Consider the following 18,463-nt stretch of genomic DNA (forward strand, 5'->3'; position numbering starts at 1 on the left):
TTAAAATCTATCGACTGGGTGACACCATATCTCGGCGACAAAGGCGAGCAAGCTGCATGTCATACCGAAGCACCACAACAATATTAAACCAATAAAGTTATCTATGCCCAACTCAACGGGTCCAATATCCAACTTGGGTATCTGTGATGCTGCCATGCGATTCTGCCTATTGGCACTCATATAACCCGCTGCGATCTTCCATTCCCAATATTTGTCAAAACCGGACGAATGCCAGGCGAGTGTAAATTGACTGTGTGCATCGAGATGCGCCCACAAACGCGGAACATAAGCTACCGTATATATAAAGTAGATGTCGTCAACCATCAACTTGAGCCGTGACAAGGAATCATCGGGTATTATTTCGGCATTAGCCAAGTGACCAAATTGCATACGCTCTACAACAAAGCCCATTTGTTCGGTGCGCGATTTGATTGCAATGTTATCGGCATCGTAGACCCGAAAACGTTCCATAAGTCGTAATAAAATCGGCTGCAAGTGAACTGAATTAATAAATGATGAATCACACAAACATTACTACTCACATCAGCCGTGTCAACATCAAAGATACTAATCCAAGCGTGCGATGTTGCCGTCCAAGTTAATTTGTGCTCATAGAGTCGCTGACGTGAATCGGCAGCTTCCTCAAGTTTCGGCAACGTCAATATGGCAGCAAGTCCTCCACCGTAAACTGTCGTCAAAATTATGTCAATCATATAGCTAGCCAACAAAACAGTGCGCAAGGAATACGATGTGGCTACATAGCTGGTGCTCTGGTTGACAAACAGCTTGAGCGTGCTGACGAAACCAAAGCGCAAACTTTGCTGCCAATTGCGAACTGAAGATCGTTCACATTGACGTGTGCAGGCCAGCGATAAACACTCCAGAATTAAGCAGGCCAACACACAGATCCAGAGTGTGGCTTGAAAGGGACGCAATGGCAACGCCCAGTTGATTATTGGATGCGGTGCTGGCACCAGGCAGGTGACGCCAGAACGTCCTAGAAATTGTGAGATATCCATCCGGAGATAGGCTTCGTACCACACGTATAAGCCACCGATACCGTAGTCAGTTGTCCTGTCCAGCACCATGCCCATCAAGCCGGTGCCTGTATAGTTTTCATATATGTCGCCCCATTCCGAGGGCTCAGCTGCGAAATTTGAATTTGATTATTGATAACTTAGTTGATAAATTATCGATATGTTCATCAGTTGAAAACTGTTTGTTCAATGCATTTAAAGATGCTGTAAAGTGAGTCTGCATACATTTATTAAATAATTGAACAGTAACGGTATTTTATATTCGGTGAACCATTACCCTGTACTTACTTGTATCTGCTTGCACCGTGCAATTGTGTAGTTCACAAAAAATGAGCAGAAGTCTCACTTCAGTGCCGTCGATGTGCACCTCAGCTCCATGTTGGGCTCGATTATACACTTTTGGCTGCTTGTCCTTTATAATTTAATATGAATTAGAAAATTTATCAAATTTCTTATAACTTATTCGCATACATAGTCGACTACCATGAAAGGTTTGTAATTAAAAATGCCCAAAACAATTTCACGTCCTTGAAGATTCCGTAGTTTATTGGTGAGATCAATGCCGCCATCCCATAAAACCTTCTCGAGCTGCGCATCATAAATCTGCAGCGTATCAAAGCTTACGGGTATTGGTTCCTTCCCAAAATAACGAGGTCCCACAAATTGATTGGATTTGATTTCAAATATAGTTGAATTCAAAAGTGGCGCGTTAACCAGGAGAATGTTGGGTTGATCTGAATAAAATCACGTGAAGAATGATGTGCATTAAGAATTTATAATTATTTACCATGAAATATGTAGCCATCAAAGTAATTGGATGAATCAACAGTAGTAGAAAGCAGTTCATCCGAGTAGACGAAAATAAAGCGATTTCGGGTCGATCGCCAAATTGCATAAATGCTGGCATTATAAAACGAATGCGCAAATTGTGGAATATACTCCTGAAATGCTATAAAATTCTGAAACAAGTAATATATAATGCAAATACGTGTTAGCAATTCCTGGACTTTTTGAATTGAAATATCTGCAGTGTTGATTAATACTTAGTAAAGCATCTAACGACTGATGGTCATAGAAAAGCCCAAACTTGGTGAAGATGCAAAGGATGTTGGTCACACTGGAAGTGCGTCACCCCGGTAAATGTAAACAATGCAGAAGCTTGGTCTCGGCTGCCCGCTGGGTTTCCTAGCCAGCAAACAACAAAAACGAAAAACGATTATATTGGATCTGAATTACGACTGTTATGTGAAGATATTTGCATATTTGACCGCGCTCGATGACAAACTGAATCTAGCACGAGCCCATCCGCAGTTTCGTGATGTTTTCATGCAAGAGGCGCCGCGTCGCTTTGCCAAAATCAACATGCGAATGCTGCGCAGCCTGGCCGACTGGCCTTATCTGCTGGGAATGTGCGGCGATAGCGTGTTGGAGTGTGAGTTGCGACATGGACGCTGGGATGATAACATAACGTTGCCATTCCTAGGGCTATTGAATACCCATTGTCCCAATATGCAACACTTGCACCTGATTTTCGTACACTACGTGCCGCTGACACAGATGCAGGGCACCGAAGCCAATATACTGCAAGTGATGCAGCGCAAAGATCTCAAAAGCATCAGCTTAACCGATGCCAATGCGCCAATTGGTAAACTATCAAAACACAACAACATCCCTTTCGATTTACGTTTCATTTGATTTTAGTACTGCAACTGCAGCATTTTAAGCAGCTGGAGGCGCTGCATATTGATGGCTTTGACGAGGAGCTGCTGGATGATGAGTTCATGGAGCAACTGCAGGCTTTGCCATCTTTGCGCCGCCTCTCACTAAGATTCGCCGTACGACGACAGTTTCCTCCTCTCGCTGAACACTGTCCGCAGCTGGAGCATTTGTCGCTGGAGAACTTTGAAACAACGCTTAGTGATCTGGGCGATTTTCCCTCTTTGAAATCGCTCAATTTGATATGGCGCCTCTTCACACAAGTGAACAACAACCTCTTTCGCTCGCTGGCCAAGCGCTATGCGGATCGCTTGGAGCAATTGCAGCTGACAAAAGTGAAACCACAGCAGGCAGAGCATATCACAGCGCTGGCCAATCTCAAGATGCTTGCTTGTCCTATGTGGCCACGGGAGGCGCTGAGCAACTTGTGCGAGTTGCAGCAATTGGAGTGCTTGGTCTTGCAGTGCACTGAGGCTGCAGTAAGCGTGATGGAGTTGTTGGATGTGATTAGCAATTGCCGTAAGTTGCAACACTTAAAGCTGGGAAAGCGCTGGCTGGACGACCAGCTGGAGCAGCTTATTAGTGCAGCACAGAAAGCTTTACGCGCACAAAAGACGCGACCACCTTTGTTACTTACTTTGGAGTCGATAGCCGTAAAGGAATTGCAAGATGAGGTTACTATTGAATCATACCATCCACTGTAAAACTCTAATTGCTCACTTCTCTTGCAGTTGCGGGGTAGGACAAACTGCCAGTTTTTGCAGCTCGACTGGCGTCGAACAGCTTGCGAATTATGCACACCGGATCGACACACCAAACACGAAGTATTTCTAGATTAAGCTCACCTCACAATGTGACTGCTCAATGGCCAAAGTCAGCTGCAGTATCCATTCATTGTACTCCACACGATTATTCTCTAACTCGGCACGTTTCCGTTCGTAATCCGCAGTGTGCTTCGAATTAAACCACTTTTGGGGCTCCAAATGGACTACGGCCAGTGGTGAATTCGTCTCCAGGCTTATATCAAAAGATGGATGCCATAAAATACATGTGGCATGCGAGTCCATCAAGTATTGTTGTGCTGCATCATTTCGATTACTTATTACTTTTATTCTTATACTTAATTCGAGTGAGACTCACCGAGAAAGCTTAGAACTGTCGACCAATAATTCGATGTCACTAACATGACCGACATGTTGCTGACTTCTGTAATATCGGATGCCAAAGAGGGGCTATATATATAGGCTATATAATATGCGTCTGCTTTTAGGGTTGCATCAATCAATGGTAAAACATATCACTGCATTTTGCTACGAGTTGTACCTTTGCTCAATTGTATTATTTTACATCGTTTCAATTATAGAGAGTATTTATTGCATAAATATTCAATTTTATGTGTTTGAAAATTAACTGAAAAACTACAACCTGAAAACGTTATTACTCGATATTTTATAGCCAAACTTTTACAAATGTATTCTCATTGTATTGAAGTATCTCCTTAAGCAATACGATATTTTCTATTATATCTAAATAATTCATATTTTTAAATAATAGTAAAATTTCTTTACCTTTCAGCAATCGTTATCAAAATCATTTTTTAAAAATCTTTATTCACAGCACGATAAAAACTTGTCTTAACAAAAATCAAAAACCTCGTTAACTTTGCAAATCTAAGAAAAGTTAAAATTTCCTATTCTGTAATACCTAAGACAAATGGAAGCGAATTTCCAACACGCTCGGCCTTATAAGCAAGTTAATATGCATCCCTAGTTAGTCGCTGCTTGCGGCTAATTGGAAGGGGGACATTTAAATTAAAGTGCCAATAAATAAATCCAATTGTTAACTGCACGCAAATTAACTGCTGAAATATTTATTCAAATAAATTATATATGTATATCCATTAAAGAACAGTTATGGAAATTGTTTTATTCCATGTGTACTAGAATAAATTATAAACCATAAACTGAAATTACCAGCATAAAGATCTAAAATGGGGGGAGAACCACTCGGATCCCTCAAGGTAACTGCAAATTGAACTTAAGAACTATTTTCGTGATTTCAACTAAAATTATTTAAATGTAGTATAGCTCACTGCTTCACAGTGGCTCCGACGCTGCCCAACGACTTCATCAGTTGATAGCATTCCTTCAATTTGCGCTTGTCGCCCACTTTCTCCAGCGTTTTGGCCGCCTCAGCCAACAAGCCAGCTCGTTCACCCGGCGAACTTAATAGAGCTGGCGGCAAATATTTGCAAGCAACATACATGGCGGATGCGCGCTCCCGTTCGCCGCCCTCAAAGTTCTGATGACGACGACGATCCTTGCTGCCACAGAAGATGGAGGAGTGGGCATTACGCGAGCGCAGACTTCGGTCCAGTAGCTGTTGCGTGGGACACGGCGAGGCGCCGGCCATCAGACGACAAACTGCCTCATACAAATAGATACGGGATTGGGCGTTCTATGGGAATAATTTCAAAAATATTTAACAGTGATTGCATGTGGAAAATGAGGCTCAGAGCTTACTGGTATATTCTTGACAATGCTGCGTAGAGAGTTCAAGTCGATTTGGAACTTTTCGAGCTCATCGCCCGGCACTTGATAGTAGCCATCATCCTCGATAGACATGTGCTCTAGTTCCCACAAAGCGGTGCGCGTCTCCAGTAGCCAGTCACAGGTCAAAAGCTGGAATAACTGTAGCAGAAATCAGATTAGTTACAAGCTATCAAGAGTGTGGGACAAAAACACTGGGAACCGGGTGGTGCGACTGCGACTTTTGTTGCTGGGAAACTGCACGAAGCTTGCACTGCAGTTGTATTGCCTTGCTCGAAACAGGGGACAGACAATGCGACTACAATGCACCTTCGTGTGACAGCTCTAGAGGAATTGCGGCATTTGCGGCATGCACTCATTACATTAGACGCTTTCGTCTTACCAGTTCGATGCCCTTGGCGTTGGTGATGAAATTGATGGTGAGACATTCCATCAGTTGATTGCTGGATTCATCGCACAACTGGTTGATCAAGCGTTTCAGACGTTTGTCCAAAGTATTTCCATTGTTCCTGCAAATGCAAAAGTTGTAAATCAGATAAGGAAATTACTGAAATTCCTTAAAGGGGGAACTCACTTGAGCAACACCATCTTGGCGCGCAGCACAGCATGAAGGGCATGCGGCAATAGCTCGCTCTCGCTATCGTTTTGCAGTTGTGGTGGCAACTGCTTGACACTATCGTATAGTTGCTCCGCCAGCGCATCCTCGCCCAGCAGCCAGTGTACAGCGATCTCTAGTACATTTGCCCACCACACCACATTCGTATCGCGATCATCCTCATCCGCCAAGAGTGTTTCCCGCAACAATGAAGTATACTTGAGCACATTGCTGACAATGGTGCCGCAGTGTTCCGCTGTCTCACTGCCCGAGTTCGAGTTGTTGCTGCTGTTGTTATTATTGTTGTTTGGTGCGGCTTTGTTGGACTTGTGGGAACCGGCGCCGACGAGACACTGCAGCGCCTTGTACAGCAGATGCTCGCGATATTGCTGTAAGCAAAAGAAGAGTTTAAAAAGTAATCTCAAAGGTTCATCTCCTTATATTGTATATCGGGTAAAATACCCTTTTCTCAACTCACCTTGATGGCATGTGCTGCCGGATCGCAGGGATTGACTAGACGCGTAAAGAAGCCGTCTTGCTCGCCGGCATTTAGATCGTAGTCGAACACATGAGCTGCACAATAGCCATAGCCATAGTTGGTGAATGCCCAGCGCAATTCCTGCGTCTGCTCCGCGGCCCGAGTGCGTCCACATTCCAAACGAGCGCGACTCATGTAGTACCGAGCACAAAGCTTCTTCAGCAACTTGGGACAACTACGCTTCATCCTCAACGCGGCCATGACGTGTATGCTGATGATCTCACGTGGCGTGAGCAGACTATGCGCCACCTCGGCCATGTTGCTTGCATAAAGTGCCATCATAATGCCATTACGATCTCCATTATGAGTTCCAGTCAAGTTCAATTGGTTCAGACGATTGAAAAGCAAAGCCAGTTCTCGGGCGGAGGCCAGAGCGCTCTTGCGTCTTGTCGAACTGCAGAATAGACCGCCAGCACGATGGGAGAGGAAACGGCCCAGCCAAAGTCGATGGAATAGAAAGCGTAGAAATTGCCAACAGGTCTGGGAATAACACTCGAGTCTAGTGGCCGGCAAACTTATGCCAAACATGTGCAGACAATTCAAGTAGGCGGCATTGGCTTGCGCAGCTTGACCCTTAGCGAAATGTGTCTCGGCCCGTTGTTTGTGCTGATAATATGCATCCGTTTGCGTGTCCAGCTGCGGATCTCCGTAGACCAAGAGCTTGATTAGGCAGCCTAGCAAGAGCAGTGGATTCACCAGCCACAACCAGGAGCTCTGATGCCAACCATTATAATCCCGATCATCTGCAATACATTACGATTTTAATTAGATGTAACAAATAGTAATAGTTCGAAGTTTACCATCTGCATCGTAGTTCAGAATGTTGCGCTGTTGATGCGCGCCCAAGTCGTCAACAAAGTCGTCTCCAGCATATTGCCCACGTTGTAGCAGCTGCTTGAAGGGATTCACCGCAAGCACGGCGAACATAAACATGCAGATCACGAGACGCGAGTGCGTGCCCATTCCGCTCATCGAGCTGGGGACCACGAGCACATCGTCCTGGCTGCTGATGCCACTGGTGCAACTGGCCGTGGAGCCGCCATACGGCGACGGCGGCAACGAGATGTCCGAATGCACCGGCGACAACGATGGATCGGATACGTCGCTGCGTGGAGGCGTAAGACCGGCGTCCGTATCGCAAGCCAGCGATTGCTGGCGACGCTTCTTCGAACCGGATGTGGAGCTAACAATGCCGCTGCTGCCCAACTGCAGCAGATCCTTGACTTTGGAGCCATCCCTGGCCATCAGCTCACGCTGCAATCGCTGCAGCTCCGATTTTAATTCGTAGTTTTGACGTTGCAAATCCCGGATCTTGTCAATGGACTTGCGCAGCACCGCGGATTTGTTCAGCTTGGCGGCATCGCCGACTACGAGGTTCTTAAGCTCCGTAATCTTGTCATTGATAGATGTGCGATAGCGCCGCTCAATGGCATTGTGCGCCGAACGCTTCACCTCCTTCACCTTAGGCTGCACACGCTGTATGGGAACCTTGGCATTGACAGCGGGCTGCGCAGATGGCGCTGGACTTGGTGTTGGTGCCAATTCCACAGCAACCGACTTGCGATTGCTCTTGGGACTGACCACAGTCGTTGGTGTTGCTGTGCTGCGCGGCGACTGCAAGAGATTGGGCTGCTCCACAACGAAATTTTGCTCTGGTGCCATAATAAAATACGACTTCTTGTCTGGATATGGCTGCCACTTCTTCTCTGCCGCATGCTGCGTCTTCTTGGGTGCAGTTGGTGTAGTTCCAGTTGTAGTTGTTACGGCTGCTTGATGCGGTGGTGATGGCGACTCCATGGGCACCTGATAGACGAAGCCATTGTTAGCAGGGGATGCAAAAAGTATTGCGGTTGTAGGCTGTTGTTGCTGCGGCTGCTGTTGTTGTTGTTGTTGCTGCTGGGGCGATGTCTGACTGATGTCCATGTGGTGTATGGTCATGGTGGGCTGTGGTTGCGGCTTAAGCAGCTGCGGCAACGCTTGCGGACTATAGCTGGCATTGGGCGAAGCCATCGGACCAGCCGTCTTGTACAATGGAGGAGAATCGTAGAGCTGCTGCTGCTGCAGTAGTAGTTCGTCCTTGATGTGCAGAGGCGACGTGTGCTCGCTCTTCACATGATGCTGTTGTTGTTGCTGCTGCACGGGCAGCGAGGGCGAAAGCTGCGGCTGCACCGGCGAATGCTGTGGCAAGTCCATGCCACAGTCGAGCAGCGGCGGCGCCACATTCATGTCCAGATTGATCTCATCGGCCAACTGAGATGGATCCAGGTCCATGTCGGTAAAAAAATTGTTCAACATGTCCGATGGTATCATCTCCTTGATGATGTTAAGTGCATCCTCCTCCTCCTTCATCAGCTCCAGGGAGCTTCTCATGTAGAATTCTAGATCCTGATCACTATTCATGTTCATCTTCTATTCAAGCGCTGACGTGTTTGTTTACATTAATTTCGTGTTCTGCTGATAAAAAATAAGCATATCTGTTAAATAGTCAACTACTTGTAAATACCTCCTAAACCCCTCGCCGTATAGGGTATCCGACCCATGCTGTAATCGAAGCGGCGCAATAACAAAGCCAACCACAACAAAAACAACACAACAATAATAAACACACACACGCTACACACTCTTACACAACACTCATACAAATGTACACGCAAGTAAACATGCAAAAGTTGATCGACCAATCAGAATGCGCGCCAAGAATCATACGATGTTTTGAGACAACAACACAGCGCCGCTTTTTCCTAGTAAAAGCTACCACTTAATTATGACGAACATGTGTCACTTAGTTTCAACCACTCAAACTATTTACGTTATTAAATTGTCTTTTTATCCACATAAACTTGAAAAATCACAAACCTTTACAATAAGCACTATGTTTGCCGTTTGTGAAACCTATTGCGGTTTACTATTGGCCATGATTATAGTTGCGGGCACTGTTTCTTACACAGTTAATGCACTAATTAGTTGACATGCTTATTCTGCACATTGTCAGTTTTTGAAAGCTTGTTTTGCAAAGGATTATCAACAAATTATTATTGTTTTGCTGTTGACAAAACAGTTCACAATTTAACGAAATTATAGACTCTGATGTGAAATCAACACAACGTGACCGTAATCGCAAATTCAAAATAAGCTCTTTAAAGTCCATTAATGAAATACCAGAAAAATTCTTTTGGCGCAACTTTTTGATAAGATTTTCTTTGTTTCAGCTTTAAAAACATTTACAAATACTTCGTATCGTGTTTCGAGCGTTATTTAATTTGATAACACTTAAAAGTAAAGTACGTAATAATTAAATTGTATAACTGTAAACGATTAACGTCTTTTTGCAATAGCTTAAAATGTATATTCCAAAACACTTTTTGCATTTTAATACCAGCAAGTCTACATAATATACCATTGTTGGTCACATTACCGCGAAAAGTGTGCCTAGTGTAACCACCCTTGCACAACATGAAAAATACAAGTTTGATAGTCTAGGTAATTTATCGAAATAATAAAAGCAACTCTGTAGCGGAGCAATTGAACTCGAAAAATTGTACAACACTAGCTATAGCTGCCATGTTTCACTTCCTGTGCTTGCGAACAAAATAGAATCGCCAAGAAAACCCTGCGAGTGAGTGTTTTAACATCACACTCGAAAATAACATCAAAGTGGTAGTGGAAAGAGTGCCACAACTCGAACCGCACTTATACCAACACCAAATCAACAAATTAACGTGTAGCAGCCAAAAATTCAAGTCAAGAAAAACAAAGTTGCGACAACAACTACTAAGCTAAACTATCGTCGTCAGGCCCAAAAGCAAAACGAAAACTTTGCCGCCGCAGGAAGAAGCAGCAGAGGGTACTTTATTTTTTCTTGCCTTTATTTTTGGAAGCGCGTGCGTGTGTGTTAGGTGTTTGTGCGCGTTTTGAGGAAATAAGAACAACGAAACGCTAGCTAGAAAGGATGGCAGACTCAGAAAAACAGCAGCAGCAGCTACCCATTGAACAGCAACAACCGCTGGCCCAGGAAGAACTGCAGGATGATGGTCAGCAAGCGCAGGGCAAGCCAGCGCCGCCACCAAAGGAAATCATTGGTAAGCATCGAAATCAATTTGCATTTTCATTCATGCAAACACATGGCGGCGAGTGGTGTGTGTGCTACCAAAATAGCAATAGAAAGGAATGATGAAAGGCAACGGCGGCGTGCTGCTTACATACTACATACAGACATACATATGTATGTATATGAAAAATATGCGTGAGTGTGTGTGCGAGTCTTAAAATATACGCGCGACGCCATTTTGTATGCGGCACCTTCATACATACATACAATTTCACACGTTCGCCGGCCGCATGAGAAAAGCGGGCACAAGCAACGAAATGAAAATTCTACATTTTGCCGGTGGCGGCGCAGGCCACCACCCCCACGATGCTCCCCTTGCCCCATCAAGCGAACAAATGTTGGCAACCCAATTCGTTAGCCGCCAACGTCGTTTGCTTTTGTTCTCTCAATCTCTCTCTCTCTCCCAATTCCATGCGCGCCCGCTCTCGCAAAAAGAGAGTACAATTAATTTGTTTTGCATGTGTATGCCTGCGTGAGTGTGTGTGTCTTCATTGTTTTGGTAACTTTATTTGTATACACTGCTGCTGAGAAGCAAACACAACTTCAACATGTGCTGAGCGTTATAACCAAAATAATGCCATCTGAAATATTATATGCTCCCGTATGAACGGGCGATCTGTTTTGCAATTGTAATATGTATTACAAAATACTAAAAAAATATATTTATTTTGCTTTTAAATCTGATGAAGCTTTTTTAGGGTATTTTTAATTTTCAAAAATTCAGCTTCAAATTGTGCTTATCGATTACAAATGTTTGTGATTCGGGTCTAACCTCACAATGTTCATTAATTACAATTGTTATTAGAAAAGTCGTTGATAGTCGTGTTGGGCAATATTGTTTACAAAAACATATATATTTATAGTCTCATATATAAAGGTATATTCTTCAAACTATGCATAAATTTTATATTTGTTTTTTGTTTAATATTTTGAAAAAATATAATCTAATTTAAATATTAATTGTTTGTGCAGCCACTAAAGTCACCGGCACTGTTAAATGGTTCAACGTGAAGAGCGGCTATGGCTTCATCAATCGCAGTGACACCAAAGAGGACGTCTTCGTGCACCAGAGCGCCATTGCGCGCAACAATCCCAAGAAGGCGGTGCGTTCGGTGGGCGATGGCGAGCTTGTTGAGTTCGATGTGGTCATTGGCGAGAAGGGCAACGAGGCGGCCAATGTCACTGGGCCATCTGGCGAGCCAGTGCGCGGCAGTCAGTTTGCCGCCGACAAGCGTCGTAATTTCCGCCCCTGGATGAAGAAGAATCGCCGCAAGCTGCCCGGCGAGGGTGACAACGATGGCGATGAACTGGCGCCCCAACAGCAACAACAACAGCAGCAGCAACTGCCACTCGATGGCCAGCAGCAGCAGCAACAGCTGCAAGGCGGACCACGTCAGCCCCGTCAGAACTATCGCCGTGGTCCCGGCGGCGGCGGCCCCGGTGGTCCACCCGGTGGCCCACGCGGTGCTCCACGAGGCGGCCGTGGTCCAGGCGGACCACCTGGCGGTTCAGGACAGCGTCGCTTTAACAACTATTATCCACGTCATTTAGCGCGTGGCGTGCTCGGTGGCGGTGATGGCAGCGCTGAACCAGGTGTGCACGATCAGAATCCCGATGGTGTGCAGCGTGGCGATGGACAGCCACGTCGTGGTGGTGGCGGTGGCATTGGTGGTCCCCAGCGACGATTCTTCCGACGCAACGGACCACCTCCGCGTCGTGATGGTGGCGAATACAGTGAGTACAGTTAAATTCATCTGTACATCTAGTTGATTGGCTAATCTTGATGTGTTGTTTCTTCTGTAGTTCAAGGCGGCCAAGGACCACCGCGTCAGCCGTTCCGTCCGCGTCGCCAGAATCGTAAACCCAATGGCGGTGGCATGGACCAGCAGCCACAGCAGGTAATGAACTAAAAGCCAAAAATAGAACAAATCAAACACCAACGATAACAAAACAACAACAATCACAACAACAACAACAACAACATGAACTACTAGCAGCACAGCAACTACAACAAACACAACAACAACATCAATTATATTAATAACAACAATATGGCTTTCGGTGGCGGCAACTACAACAACAACAACTAACGGCAAATGCATTAAAAATGTGCTCATAATTAACAACTAATACACTCACACACACACTTACACACCTAAACACAAAATACAATCGTATACTTAAGAGGCTTTGGTTCTTAACATTTCCTTAACATGCATGTAACAGCGCGCCGCTGATTTAACATAGAATTAACATAACTGTGGGATAACCGAATGCGAAAGCGAAATGCAACAACGAATTGTGAAAATTTCCAAAATGCAATTGATTCAACAGTTTTCGATTTTTATTTATAATTATTCTGTTTTTTATTTTCTTTATTTTATCCACTATTATTTCAATTATTGACCCTGCAACACTACTCCAACCATCCCCCCGTATTTTTCATCGAAAATCACACAGAACGGCGCTCAAGAGCTGCAAAATACAACAACAGAAAGCACCGCATAGAATAACATTATGTAAAAACAAAACAAACATCAGCAACAACGACGACAGCAACATCTGCAACAACATCATCAAGAACATCAACCACAACAAGATCAGCGGCAGATGGTAAACAACATCAAGAGTTGCAGATGAGGAAGGAAGAATGTGAAATTTGTAAATGGGGCCGCCGTGTTGATTTTGTTTTTTTATCTGGGACAAAAGCGACAGCAAAACCAATGTGTAAAATGCAAAGATAAAGGTTGAAAGAAATTCAGAGAGAAAAGTGAGAGAGAAAGAATTGCATAAATTTCAATTGTATTATATTTAAGTGTCAGCAAACCAAAATAATCAACTTCAATGCAGACGAAACTAAACTGAGAAAGCAAAGCAAAGAATATCTATATACACAAAATATATTTATTATTATGATTATTCACATATTTATAGAATGCAATTGTTTGGAAATTTATTTAATTGCAATTTTACACGCAAGTTTTGTTGTACGTTTTTGTCAGTTTTCAATTAAAACTTAAGATGTTCACATAACCTCACATAAAATATGATTTCAATTACGTTACACACATGCATCCACACATTCAGACATATATACACACACATACACATTTATACACACTATCGGAAGCTACATCTACAATTCGGAAGCTCCAGAGCAAAAAAAATAAGAGGCGAAAATAACGCAAGAAAGCCCCACAAATGTAAGCGAACATCAAGCAAAAACAAAAAAAAAAAAAAAGCAAATGAGAGAAACAACTTGTAATTCACAGCTAAATGCAAAGAAAAGTATATACAAAATGCAAAAAAAAAAAAATGCAACAAAGAAAAACGTTTAAAAAGAGAAAAACTAAAAAAAATATATTGGAAAAAATAAAAAAATTGAAAAACATTAAAACGCATTTAACAATTATTTCATATTTTGAGTCCGTATTAAGTGGGTGAATGAAGCTGAAAAGCAATTTTATAATTCACCGCAATTGAAATAAGAGCTTTTTATTAAATATGGAGGAAATAGTCTAGTTAAAGTAATATTTAGAATTAAAATGCTAATTTTTAGATTGCAGAGAGAATACAATTGTAGGAAGTTGTCAATATTAGTCAAATAATAGCTGAAATGAGTCTAGTACATTTTAATATAGTTTAGCTTAAAACTTTAAACTTAATGTTAATTACGAGCTACAATTACAAATTGGTTGTGAGCGATGTCACCGTCGAGATATTCAAGCGTTCCAATCTCCCCAGGACCAATAGCTCATCGATAGAGCGCTTCGCGTAAACCTTTTGTTCCTCGCTCAGCTTGAGAAATGCATGCGCCCAAGCCCTGCCATAGCTTTCCGCTTCAGATATCGCCGAGGCATCAATGTGCATTGAGTGTGCAGAGTTAGGCTTAATTGTTTCCTTACTGAAGTGCTGAGAATGCTCCTCCGTCAGCTGGTCAAGTTCAATGGGCTGCACCTCGGTTATTTCCGGTGACCAGGAGTCCTCTTCGGAGAAAAGTTTCAAAAGCGGTCGCTCGCTGGTTGCCAACGACACCTCCGACGAATCAAGTTGTTCAATCTGAGGAACGCAATTGAAAGAGGTTAACTATAGCAGTAGCATATTAGAAATGCACTTACGCTCTCTTCGATGGGATGTGTCAAGCTGTGCATATCCACATAGTTATCTTCGTCCTCCTCCTCCTCTTGCTCCACATCGCTGAATGTATCCGTTTTCACATGATATAAGTCGTCGAATGAAGACCTTTGATTTTTGCTCTCTGTCATCTTTTTCGCCACCGGCAATCTTTGGATGTTAATGTGACTGCGCTGTGGTTGCTGTTCCCGCTTTTGTTGCTGTTGCTGCGGTTCTCCATTGTCACGGCCGTGCTGTTTAAGGTAGCGCACATGACATTTATGTATGCGCAGGTTGGAGGTTGTTCCTCCTGTGGATTGCATTACCCGCTTGCAGCCCGTGCAATAGTAACGCCACTTGAGCTTGCTGCCATCGGGTCGAGCGATTTCCCGGTATACGTTCCATACGGAACTGCGTTTGTACTTCTTCACTAGTCTATACTGCCCTTGGTGGATCTTAAGTAATATATCCAATTGGGATTCTGTGCATTTTGTCTCTTCTTCCTGAACATTTATAACAAACATTGCAGTGTTTTGCAGTTTTTATCAAAGCACAAAATCTATGTGACCGTATACGGTCATGCATGACATGCCAAATAATACCACGGCTCTTGGCAAAAATACTGAATACCAGGCTGATGGATGTCATATGCAAAATGGCAATGATTATCACCTACTACATTTTGTCGTTATATTTTTTATTTAAAGATTTATTTAAACATAGCAGTCATTATAAAGAATAACAGCATTGTCTTTTATTTTTTTGTGTTTCGCAAAAGTTCGACTAGCGTTTTGCTGATCGATGACAAGTTTTGCGATATATGTTTCATAACCAACAATTTTTGCTTCTCAATCTCCAATTTTTCTTCCTCAATCTGTAGAATTCTCTCTGATTTGGGAGCAGTTGCGTCCGATACACAATTCGGTCGATAAATTTTTTTCTCCGGCATTTTCTTTACATTTTTTGGCGGCGACTCCTCTTTTGTTTGCTCAATTATGTTTTCCTCCTCTTGCTCCACTTCTTCTTTAAGCTGCAAATCTTCTTGGGAAAGATCGAATTCCTGACTCCCAGCTTCGCTGTGGTCGAATTCAAAAAATGGCGAGGACTCTGCGTTGTCGAACATTATCTGTTCAAAATCGACTTTACCATGTAGAAAATATTGAACCCGTTTGAATTGACGCCAATTTGTTTCTTTTCCCGAAGCTATTTTTTCCAATTCGATTCTGAAATTGAAAAGAAATTTATGGGATTATGCACTTATAACTTTATATTTAGTATACATAATATATTTAGCAGACTCACTTGTATTTCTTAGTGAGATTGTCCATTTTAAATTTAATTTCCCTATGTGTTACGCCGTATTCGCTCATTTCCGCAGCCATTTGTTTATGTACTTCCGTATTTTTCCGTTTGCCGCGAATATCTTTGAGGTACTTCTCCCACAAGTCGATAATGCGACTTGTCGATTTGGGTGTCCACAAAAAGCGACGACCGCTGGACTTTTTTTTTCTTTTTGGCGCCTGGACATCTTGTAATTCATCTTCAATTTGGGAGTCTTCTGCTTCGACTTTTGTGGTTAGTTCTTCATCATCAGAGACCAGGTCAATATCTTGATAGATTCTTTTCTGGGCTGCGCTTGTAGGTGCTTTGCCTATCTGGTCACCAGGCCGACGAGACGAATTGTCCGAGAGCAATTGGAGAAGCGGTCGCATCGAGGATGACTTTTGTTCTCGCGTGGGACGCTCGCTTTGCTCTGGCTGCCACTGGAACAAAACTTTACTTCAATATATGGAAATATATTTTATATATTCACCTCCGAATCATCGGGTTCCTCTTCCAGATCATCGCTGTATATGTCATCGTCATCGTATTCCTCGTTGTGTGCGCTTTGATTCTTGAATTTTGTTGCAATTGGACGCTTGATAAGCTGTGGCGTTAGTTTCGGCTTTACCGTCATTCGCTGTCTTTTACTGACATTGTGAGGCCGGTAGGCTTGAGGGGAAGAGTTTCCATTGGTTGTCCTCATTACTTACGACCTATTCATTTATTAGTTGTAATAGCAATAATATTAAACTATGTTTACGTCCGCTCAGTATATCTAGAAACAGTGTGACAGTAACATGTAATTCAAAAAATACGGTTAAGTAACTAGCATAACATAACTTTGTTTTTTTTTTGGGATTCTACTTCTTATAATTGATTGACATTCTATTATTAATTTGTTGTAGTTAACAGTAAAAATACTTAAAAAATAAACATTTACTTATGCTATTAATAGCTATGTCTTTTTTTATTTATACCCTTTCTACTACAGTTTCAAAATCGATACTTCGATAGGCTCGCTATCGAGCTGGAACTAGCATTAGTTCGATATATAAGGCGCCCTTCAATTAAAAATAAATTTTCGAATTCAAATTTATCCAACGATATTCTAAACTAAAACAGTTTTGAAGATCGAATCGAAATTATTCCAAGTTCCTTAAAAAGTAAACAAAAATTTTGTAATCTGTATATATGTATATGTATGAAAATTAAAAAAAAATGTTCGAATTCTGATTTTTCCAACGGTATTCTAAGATCGAATCAAAACCCTTCGAAGTTAATTTAAAAGTAAGCAAACACTTTGTAATCTATATATGTATATAAAAAATATATGATCTCAGAAGTAGAGGTGTAAAGAATGAACTGTAGAATGGTTACAATAAATAGATAAATTGCCGAGATCTACAATTGTCAAATTCGCACGCATTTCAGCTAATCAACCAAAACGTCGACTACAGCTGGGAAAGAGAGCAAGAAAAGAAAAAACGGACGACAACAATCAACGACAATTGCAGCACGATTTACAGTCTAATGGGAGCGATGCCATCTTTGTAGTGAATTGAAAATAAAATGAAGCAGAACCCCATCGGCTTACGTTTTGCAGCTACGGCCTCAAGTGTTGTCTGTCCGCGAACTGACGCCGACATGAAAGCCATCAGCTAAATTGTGCGTTGCCTGTGGGAGCATTTTAGCAACCGGTTTAGATCTTCTTGCAGTGTCTCGATTTAAGCCGGCTGCTAAATATTTGGCTCGTGCCATGACTACTTGGCACGCAGCTGCTGTGGCTGCTGCCCAAAAATTTTAACACTTAAATTGTCACTTAATCGCAAATTAAAGTTTATTGGAGGCCACAGGTGCAGTTTTGCATTGGCTTTGCGTACCCCGTATTTATGTTGGCGCGTGGTTCAATTGAGGAACCAGCTGCTGGTTCAACAGTTAAAGCTTGCGTTAATTGATGAACCAGCTGTGAGTTCACAAAGCTTTAAAATGAACGTTGTGAGTGAGTGTGTGTAAGCCTGCCTCTTTGTGTGTGTTTAACTCCTTGACTCTATTGCACAACCAAACTTAATTGTTTCTTGCGGTTGTTGACGGTTTTTTGCGATCGTTTCTTTTGCTGTAGCCTTGGCAACATTTGTAGATTTGCTGTCAGCTATGGAAGGGGGAAGAAAGGGGAGGGGCACTGGGAACAGCGACCATGACTTTGTGCAACTGGCGACATCGCAAAACTTGCAACTTGCAACTGGCAACTTGATTATGGCCCATGCATTAACTTCATTATGGCAATGGCGAGACCTTATTTGTTTGGCGCATAATTTAACTTAAAAAACCCCGTACAAATGTCGCGTCATTGTTGCAACGACTGTTGGTTGCCTACGCTTTATGTGTACGTTGTTGCATGCAGCATGTTGATGATGGCCGGGCCCAAGCTCGACTCTGACGCTTGCTGCTGCTGCTGCTGATGTTGCTGCTGGCTGTTGGCGCTTG

General features: G+C 42.8%; 6 protein-coding genes across 7 annotated transcripts; 2 read left to right on the forward strand and 4 right to left on the reverse strand.

Moving 5' to 3' along the window:
* Positions 1-3,974, reverse strand: LOC132788873 (uncharacterized). The gene is made up of 7 exons (XM_060796528.1): positions 3,894-3,974; positions 3,599-3,834; positions 1,825-1,996; positions 1,509-1,771; positions 1,326-1,449; positions 543-1,147; positions 1-489 (listed from the first exon to the last, which is right to left on the reverse strand). The coding sequence occupies exons 1-7, from the start codon at positions 3,946-3,948 to the stop codon at positions 1-3; spliced, it is 1,944 nt and encodes a 647-aa protein (XP_060652511.1). The 5' UTR covers positions 3,949-3,974.
* On the forward strand, positions 2,167-3,619 carry LOC132788879 (uncharacterized). Its single transcript, XM_060796536.1, has 3 exons — positions 2,167-2,682; positions 2,739-3,427; positions 3,485-3,619. Exons 1-3 carry the CDS (start codon positions 2,187-2,189, stop codon positions 3,590-3,592), a joined length of 1,293 nt encoding a protein of 430 aa, XP_060652519.1. The 5' UTR covers positions 2,167-2,186; the 3' UTR covers positions 3,593-3,619.
* A 623-nt stretch (positions 3,975-4,597) lies between the features above and the next one.
* Positions 4,598-9,535, reverse strand: LOC132788872 (sterol regulatory element-binding protein 1). Of its 2 annotated transcripts, none has more exons than XM_060796526.1 (7): positions 9,292-9,535; positions 7,236-8,886; positions 6,376-7,178; positions 5,877-6,286; positions 5,685-5,811; positions 5,276-5,443; positions 4,598-5,210 (listed from the first exon to the last, which is right to left on the reverse strand). In XM_060796526.1, the coding sequence occupies exons 2-7, from the start codon at positions 8,839-8,841 to the stop codon at positions 4,842-4,844; spliced, it is 3,483 nt and encodes a 1,160-aa protein (XP_060652509.1). In that variant the 5' UTR covers positions 8,842-8,886; positions 9,292-9,535; the 3' UTR covers positions 4,598-4,841. The 2 variants fall into 2 exon arrangements, with proteins under 2 accessions (XP_060652509.1, XP_060652510.1); XM_060796527.1 differs by having other exon boundaries at positions 7,236-8,889.
* A 468-nt stretch (positions 9,536-10,003) lies between these two features.
* On the forward strand, positions 10,004-13,789 carry LOC132788883 (Y-box-binding protein 1). Its single transcript, XM_060796543.1, has 4 exons — positions 10,004-10,514; positions 11,516-12,277; positions 12,347-12,441; positions 13,004-13,789. Exons 1-4 carry the CDS (start codon positions 10,385-10,387, stop codon positions 13,049-13,051), a joined length of 1,035 nt encoding a protein of 344 aa, XP_060652526.1. The 5' UTR covers positions 10,004-10,384; the 3' UTR covers positions 13,052-13,789.
* Positions 13,790-14,014: 225 nt separating this feature from the next.
* Positions 14,015-15,221, reverse strand: LOC132788884 (uncharacterized). The gene is made up of 2 exons (XM_060796544.1): positions 14,662-15,221; positions 14,015-14,602 (listed from the first exon to the last, which is right to left on the reverse strand). Exons 1-2 carry the CDS (start codon positions 15,178-15,180, stop codon positions 14,228-14,230), a joined length of 894 nt encoding a protein of 297 aa, XP_060652527.1. The 5' UTR covers positions 15,181-15,221; the 3' UTR covers positions 14,015-14,227.
* A 121-nt stretch (positions 15,222-15,342) lies between these two features.
* LOC132792490 (uncharacterized) lies at positions 15,343-16,789 on the reverse strand. The gene is made up of 3 exons (XM_060801895.1): positions 16,470-16,789; positions 15,959-16,419; positions 15,343-15,879 (listed from the first exon to the last, which is right to left on the reverse strand). The coding sequence occupies exons 1-3, from the start codon at positions 16,680-16,682 to the stop codon at positions 15,411-15,413; spliced, it is 1,143 nt and encodes a 380-aa protein (XP_060657878.1). The 5' UTR covers positions 16,683-16,789; the 3' UTR covers positions 15,343-15,410.
* Between the last annotated feature and the right edge of the window lie 1,674 nt (positions 16,790-18,463).

The sequence above is a fragment of the Drosophila nasuta genome, chromosome 3 (genome assembly GCF_023558535.2).
Source record: "Drosophila nasuta strain 15112-1781.00 chromosome 3, ASM2355853v1, whole genome shotgun sequence".
Lineage (NCBI taxonomy): Eukaryota > Metazoa > Arthropoda > Insecta > Diptera > Drosophilidae > Drosophila > Drosophila nasuta.